Genomic DNA, 8402 nt, shown 5'->3' on the forward strand with positions numbered 1-8402 from the left:
CCTGTCCACCGCCGAAAGCGCCAACAGTGTGCATCAAAACTGGACCACGGAGCAATGGAAGAAGGTGGCCTGTGGGAAGAAGGCTGGGAAATGTTCTGCTGGGAAACCTTGGGTCCTGCCATCCATGTGGATGTTACTTGACACGTACTACCTACCGAAGCATTGTTGCAGACCATGTACACCCTTCCATGGAAATGGTATTCCCTGGTGTCTGTGGCCTCTTTCAGCAGGATAATGTGCCCTGCTACAAAGCAAAAATATTTCAGGACTGGTTTGAAGAGCACAACAACGAGTTTGAGGTGTTGACTTGGCCTCCAAATTCTCCAGATCTCAATCCAATCGAGCATCTGTGGGATGTGCTGAACAAACAAGTCCGATCCATGGAGGCCCCACCTTGCAACTTACAGGACTTAAACGATCTGCTGCTAACATCTTGGTGCTAAATACCACAGCACATCTTAAGGGGTCTAATGGAGTCCATGCCTCGACAGGTCAGGGCTGTTTTGGCAGCAAAAGGGGGACCAACACAATATTAGGAAGGTGGTCATAATGCTATGCTTGATTGGTATATAAATAAGAGTAAATATAAAAATACCTAGTAGTAAAGTTTCCATCAATACAATATTATAATAGCGCTACAAAGGCAAATAGTGCAAGACAAGCTGAAGGTGTATGAGAATTCTTCTTTTGGGGTTTAACGGCAGCTTGCATCCAAAGGCGTTGCACTACTGCCATCTTCAGGGTCTACTTTCCTGTAATGTATGCTATTTATTACATCATATTCTCCTAATAAGACCTGTCCTTGTTTTAAAAAAAAAATGCAAATACATCTTCTGCCTTGTTCATTCACACCACTTTCCAGTATATCCTTTATTCCTGTCCCTATTAAAAAAATTTTTTTCTAATTCTTCCCTCGTGTTTTTCCTCTGTTCTTCTTATTGTCTGCAAATCATAAGCACATGTTCTATGACATATTCGATTGACGACCAAGGATGTTTTATTCGGTGGAAGTACGTCATTGCAGGGCGGAAGTGTCATCTGACGTGGCATGAGGGGCGGAAACGCTTGTTTGTGTTTTGGTTCTAAAGGGGAAGTTGCGAGAGAAAAGAAAGGAGGAGACTTGATCGGGGTTGGTAAAATTCCCACTAACCGACCCCAATAATAAGGAAAACCTCTCAAAAAATTTAGCACCCCGTCGTCGGAAATCAGTTCAAGCAACCTGTCGGCTGACTTTCAGGTAAAAAGACACCGAATACCTCCGTTGAATGTGCCGTTTTCTGGTTTGGCGTATCCCTCAAGCTAGTTAGCCACTTTAGCTTGGTAGATTTCGTCAAAAATGTTACAGGCCCCTTGTCCTAATTCTGCCTACACAAGTCATCAAATTTGATCTACTTTAGCCTAATGTATACATTAAACATGATCTTGTTTTTTCAAAATCGTGAATATATATTCATCCTGTCGTGGTATGTTTAGCTGAGGCTTATGATGTCGGAATGCAGTTTGGTGCAAACAGGGTGGGAATGCTGTAGTGAAACTGAAGTTACAAACTATATTGACGTTATTATCTGATTCTCATAGGTATATTGCCGAACACTGCAGTTTAATAGTCTTGGCATCTGACCTGAGTACTTTGCGAGTAACAAGACAGCTTGTTCCTTGGCTTTTGAGGCTCAGGGTGTGTTGAAAAATAGGGGAATTGTTTAGGTTGGCTATACTGAAGTCTAACTAATCTAAACTAGAAGTAGTGTGAAGTTGAAAATACAGGTTTATTTTGGGTAGATGATTCATGTACAGGATGACTGTGTGTCAACCTTCAACACAGAAATCACAGGTTTGTTTTTGTTAGGCCTGTCATTAAAACGGACCACAATCTGACCAGCAGCTCTTGACCAAATCGTCTCACAGGTGATTTGTCTTTTGCAATGTCATGACTTGTTTCATAAGCTGTGCTTCTTTTTATTGTTGTTTCGCTTTTGAATATTGTATGTAAGCCGTGTCATTGCACTCTGGGGAAGTGTGAAAAGACTTCTTATATCAACTGTTGTACATACCAAATGGATGAATACAGCAGTTTTGGCATGGTTTGTATCTTAAACCAGATTGATGTGACTGAGCTCAAAGCAGATCTTGGTTTCTCTCTTATAGAAAGATCAGCTTATGGTGATGCAATATCACAGCAGCCACAGGAGCATCAGGGGTCTGTTTTTATGTTCTCCTATTTCACAACAGCAGTTTAACTGTGCAATTTTGACAGGGAAAGTGTTTTCCCTGCTGTTTTAAGCCTTGAGGTCACTGCCGCAGTAAATGTCCATGAAATTCCTTGAGTTTTATAATCGTCATTTGAGTTGGTGGATGTATCTCTGGTATTGTATCAATCCCAGGTATGTGTAGTCATTCTGAAGGTACTTCGTTGGGAAGTGACATGTGAATTGCTGCTAAATTGTTGCTTCAGGCTTTTTTTTTTCAGGCTAAATGGGAATGCTTGTTTTGACTGCTTACTCAGGACATTCTGTGCTAGAATGAGTTACCATAGCTACAGACAATTATTTCTGCAAGGATTTCAGCAATGTTAAATTATGGTCAATAAAACAATTGTTTTCGAGTTCCCACAGTCATGGAAATATTATTGAATTTTTAACGTCATAAAAATCTTATGTATATGTGTGTGTTTGGAGTTGGAAAGAAGTCTGTTAAGCTTACCAAGTCAAGTATTTACCTGTATTTGATTGAAAATACAGTAAAAACAGTAGTATTGTGAAACTATTACATTTTTAAAATGAAACTTATTCCTGTAATTGCAAAGCTACATTTTTTTTTAGCATCATTACTCCAGTCTTCAGTGTCACATGATCCTTCAGAAATAATAATCTGATTTGCTGCTCAAGAAACATTTATTATCAGTGTTAACAGTTGTTCTGCTTAATATTTTTGAGATGAATTGTGTCATATAGATATATAAATATAAATGCTTTAAATTATTGTATGTGTTTTTTGTTTTGAGGCATTGTGATGTTCAGTTTGTGTGTGATTAATTTTATCATATAACAAAACATTGTAATTGAGTATTTTTAGTCACTTCATAAATTACTGAAATTAGTTGTCACAGTGTCATATATTCAGCTGTAATGTAGAAAATGACAGATGTGTAAATCGATTTATTTTTGTCTCATCCATTTTTTTTTTTTTTTTTACTAAAAATGCTCAAAACCAAAAATAGCATTGCTAATCGCTATCACTAAAGCCAAGATGTGCGATTTCCCTGTAAGTGAGCTTTGAATAGAGAAAAAAAAAAGAGAAGAAAGAAAAGATCTTTGTCTGCAGTCAACATGAAAGTGCTCTTTTTCATTTCTCTTTTTTTGGTTACATGTTGCCTTGTGCAGCCAGTACTGGGACAGCTCTCGGTGTGTGTGTGACCGCCTAAAGGAGACGGGGTGATTGACAACTGTCATGGCCAATAGGGGAGGAGCAACACGCCCCAACGGGTCCAACGCGGGCAATAAGATCTGCCAGTTTAAACTGGTCTTGCTAGGAGAGTCGGCTGTGGGAAAGTCCAGCCTCGTACTGCGCTTCGTAAAGGGGCAGTTTCATGAGTTCCAGGAAAGCACAATAGGAGGTAGGGGATTTTGTGGCTAAATTTGTGTGTACCTGTTTGTACATGTTATTAGCAACTTCTGACTTTTTCTTCCAGCTGCCTTTCTAACGCAGACGGTGTGCTTGGATGACACAACGGTAAAGTTTGAGATTTGGGACACAGCCGGACAGGAGCGTTACCACAGTTTGGCCCCCATGTACTACAGAGGTGCCCAAGCTGCCATTGTAGTTTATGACATCACCAATGAAGTGAGTCAGTTTGTACTCTTCATGAATGAATAGTTGTTTTATGACCAACTTTGTCATATTGTCATACTTTTTTGTCTCTTCGGTGCTTCTTTTATTGCACCATTGGCTGTCTTCACCTTGAAGGAGTCGTTTGCAAGAGCAAAGAACTGGGTTAAGGAACTTCAGAGGCAGGCCAGCCCAAACATTGTCATTGCACTGTCTGGGAACAAAGCTGACCTTGCCAACAAGAGAGCTGTGGACTTCCAGGTATACATGGCTTCACAACGAGACCAACCAGAGAGAGTTTCTACATGTAACCAAAGCTGTCTACCTCACCCGAGTTGTTTTATTTTCTATAGGATGCTCAGTCTTATGCAGATGACAACAGTTTGCTGTTCATGGAGACGTCAGCAAAGACTTCCATGAATGTGAATGAGATCTTCATGGCCATTGGTAAGTTTTTACCTCATAGTTAAACCTAACAGTAGCTAAATTTACATGCACTCAAATAATTTGTTAGTAATCGGATTGATGGCTCAGTCGAATTGAAAAGGCTTCATGTAAGCGCTTCAATCGATCCGCCGAGCTCAATACAAATTCAGTTTCGATCAGATTGAAAGGTGTAGTGTAGCCCTAAAATAATCCAATCAATACTAAAAAAACTTGGCATCTAAATGCTTGATTCTCAGCCGGATACAAAAATACTTTTTGTGCTGTGATGCATATGTTTACCAGAGCCTTTTTATAATAAGATTTCTGATGTTTGCATACATTTTACTTATGGATGTGCATGTTTATTTACATCTTATGAATTGGTCAGTGGATGAGTTTGATTATTTACTAAATGAATAATAATAAAAAACTCTTCTGACATGTTTGTCAGCTTTTCTTTTAGATACACTGCCCAGCCACAAAAAAAAAGTTGCTGTTTGGATTTTAATAGGCAAATACTTAATCTATGAATGGATCATTATTACAGTGATTATTATGTTTCTAGCATGTTTTATGTTTTGCAACAAATAGGGATGTGCAACGATTAATCGCGGTTAATCGTTAGCAAAATAAAAGTCTGTGTTTACGTAATATATGTGTGTTTTTTATGTATAATAATGTATATAGAAATACACACACATACATGTATAAATTTAAGAAATATGAAATTTATATATAAAATATTTATATATATTTTATAGTACATGTAAGTATAAATATTTTATATATAAATCTAACATTTTTCTTAAATATATACATGTATGTTTCTGTATTTATATATACATAACTATTATAAATGGAACACACACATATATATTACGTAAACACAGACTTTTATTTTGATTAATTAATCACGATTAATTACGGTTAAAAGAATTGTTGCCATACATAAAACATGCTAGAAACACAATAATCACTGTAATAATTATTCATTCATAGATTCTCTTAAGTATTTGCCTATTAAAATCCAAACAGCGACTTTTTTTTTTTTTTTTGTGGCCGGGCAGTGCATGTCATCAAGGCCAAAATGCCAATTATACTTGTGGTAGCTTTATGTATTCCAAACATAACTTCTGCACATGTAATTGAAAAAGTGAATCTGATTACAAAGTTTAGGGTTCATATAAACAGAACTTTCAGTATCAGACTGGATTCATTCAGATTGATTTGAAAATTAAGTGATTTACTCTGGACGCAAGTGGCGCGATGGGATGCGGCAAAAGACAATAGAACCCATTATAATCACTGATGGTGTGTACACTGGATGCGACACGACATGACAAATCCCCGACAGTAAACTGATGCTTCATTCTATTAATGATGTACGCCTAGCGTTCGTGATACTTCTCACAGGAAGGACAAATGGATTTGCAACTGTTGCTTTGTCACGTCCAGTGTAGACAGCTTCTAGCTGTTGCGGTGTGGCGACGCGTCAATGGTCACATCCGGTGTAGACACGGATAGTATTCTTTTTGATGCTTTGGTGCGTAGAAAATTGTAATATTGAATAAATATTTTATTATTATTAATGATTATTTAATAAGGTGTCAGTAATGACATTTATAACGGCTCTCACACTGCAGGATTGTGCGCCAAATGACACTGCCAGAATTTCGTCAGAGGTAAAAATTGGATCACAGAAGTCATTAATCGGCGTTCAGTGAACATGTCAAACTAGCAATCAAAGACTGCAGATTTTAGCCTAGGATTATGGGAATATTTTAGGATTTTGTCTCAGATGACCAAATCGTGGCCAAAATCGCACAGTGTGCCCCCAGCTTATGTCAGACTGTACGACGGTTAAGACACGTTAAAGACGAACGTGCACATGAAAACTCCGGAGTTTTACAACAACCCATACACATTCGGTGACAGTGAGCTGCATTACCCGCAGGTCTCAAAATGGTGGCTAACAAAGAAATCTCTCGCGTTAATTTTGACTTGGAAAAACAAGTCAATTTGACGTTCGCCGTAGAAGTCACACTGCAGAACTGTGCGCCAAATCTTCTGACACTGCCAGAATTTCGTCAGAGGTAAACTTTGATCGCGACTAGACTTGTGCTGATATTCGGTAATGCGATAAATCGCGATAATGAATATGCACGATATTGTAATCATCTGCACTTCAGAATACCGTAAATAATAATTTATTACCAATTATTAATTTTTTATAAGGCAACTAAGAAAACTTTACCCATCAATCGTATAAAATGCACAACACCGCTGTATTCTGCGTCAAAAGGACTCGCACTCAGATGTAAACAAGCCCAACGTGCACGAGAAGCACATGGCGGAACGAGTGAAGGAGATGAGACGAGCTGAATGAAAGTGCACGTTCACTCTGACAGCAGAGGGCGCTGATGGAACAGCAGAGTGCAGCGGTTACCACGGAAACCATGCAAACAAAGTAACTGCGCCAGTGAAGTTTTTAAAATGCTTCAAACAGCCATTCATTTTTTTATAATCTCAGTGTTGTTCATCACAGCACCAAATACTGAATACTTAAAAAAGACTTAAAAGGATATTTATTTTCAAACCTAAACATTTTGATATTTTAATCTGGACTACAACATGCCCTAATGATTAGAAATCTTCTGATTATTTGTTATTGTTCAGTAAAACTTTGAAAACATACAGCTTCATTAGTTAACATGTTAATTCATTATCACTAAACTGACAATAAAAATACTTATAAAGTATTAATTATTATTAATTAATGTTTATTTCTTAGTTACTGTTTAATAACATTACTAAAAACAAAATAACTTATTTAATGGACCTGAGATAAAACTAACAATGATCAGTTGTTTCTAAACGAACATTAACAAAAAAATAACACTTTCTGTATCAAATGTAGCTATTGCTCAATCTTAGTTAATGCATTAAATAAAGTGTTATCTGTTGTTCTTTATAGCCTAATTCTTTTGCATTTTAATCTGTTTGAAAATTTCAGTCAGAGTTGTTTTTGTTTTATTGCAAAAAGAGTTCTTAAACCTGTTAAACTATGACAAAAATGGTTTTGCAACTTATTTTAATATTATGATAATACCGTATACCTTGATAAAAGCTTCGTCAATTAATCGCAACAGGAAAATTTGATACCGTCACATGCCTAATCGCGACGGTCATTAATCGGCTGTCAGTGAACATGTCAAACTAACGAGCAAAGACTTCAGATTTTAGCCTAGGATCAGAGGAATCTTTTAGGATTTGCAGAATTTGTCTCAGACGACCAAATCGTGGCCAAAATCGTACAGTGTGCAATTGTGAATTAACATAATTATATTGTGAATATATTGTCTAATTTCTTAAATAAACACTACATATTCAATGATTGATTATATTAGGCATTTCTAGTTTTTTTTAAATCTTTTTGTTGTATTTTATTTATTCTAACGTTCATTTCTTGTTTTGTCTCTCTTCAGCAAAAAGGTTGCCTAAGAGCGAGCCCCAAGCTGCTGGAGCCAACAGTGGGCGGAGTAGGGGCGTGGACCTCACAGAGACAGCCCAACCCACTAAGGCCCCCTGCTGCAGCAACTAATGCAAAAAAAAAAAAAAAAAATCCCCCCTCACAAAACTCTGTTACCGCAACAACTAACGCAAGGTCCCGCCCTCCAACTTGGTTTTGACTAACTAATGAAATGCCTCTGCTTTCCCCATTTCCACAACTCCCTTACGCTGTAACAAAAGCTCTGCCCCGCCCATGTATCTGCGGTGTTTTTGTTTCATTGTTTTTCTGTAAAAACCCAGGCCTCTTACTGTATTCATGCTTCAGGTCATGCCTTGTCTCCAAACTGTAATATATGCCGTCACAAATATCCATCAGAAAAAAAAAAAAGCCTTTTGCCTGACAAGGATGAAAAGGGGTGGGGCCTCTGCCCTGTCATAATTCAGAACTCTACTTTGTCGTTTCTTTTCCTCAAATCAGTTTTTTATGATTTTGTTTTATAAAAATGTACTTTTCAGAGTAATGGATGCATGTATCACTACAAAGCCTGAAAGAGGTAAATCAAAGTTTTAACCTTATCCACATGGTGAGAGAGGACGTGACAAATTACCCGGCCCCTTTGCTCCACCCCGCCTCGTTTCCC

General features: G+C 37.6%; 1 protein-coding gene across 1 annotated transcript; it reads left to right on the top strand.

The window, feature by feature from the left end:
• Positions 1–1072: 1072 nt before the first annotated feature.
• Positions 1073–8295, top strand: rab5aa (RAB5A, member RAS oncogene family, a). Its single transcript, XM_067361791.1, has 6 exons — positions 1073–1237; positions 3381–3613; positions 3689–3840; positions 3964–4086; positions 4179–4272; positions 7737–8295. Exons 2-6 carry the CDS (start codon positions 3448–3450, stop codon positions 7850–7852), a joined length of 651 nt encoding a protein of 216 aa, XP_067217892.1. The 5' UTR covers positions 1073–1237; positions 3381–3447; the 3' UTR covers positions 7853–8295.
• Positions 8296–8402: the final 107 nt, after the last annotated feature.

The sequence above is a fragment of the Chanodichthys erythropterus genome, chromosome 15, assembly GCF_024489055.1.
Source record: "Chanodichthys erythropterus isolate Z2021 chromosome 15, ASM2448905v1, whole genome shotgun sequence".
NCBI classification, from domain to species: Eukaryota; Metazoa; Chordata; class Actinopteri; order Cypriniformes; family Xenocyprididae; genus Chanodichthys; species Chanodichthys erythropterus.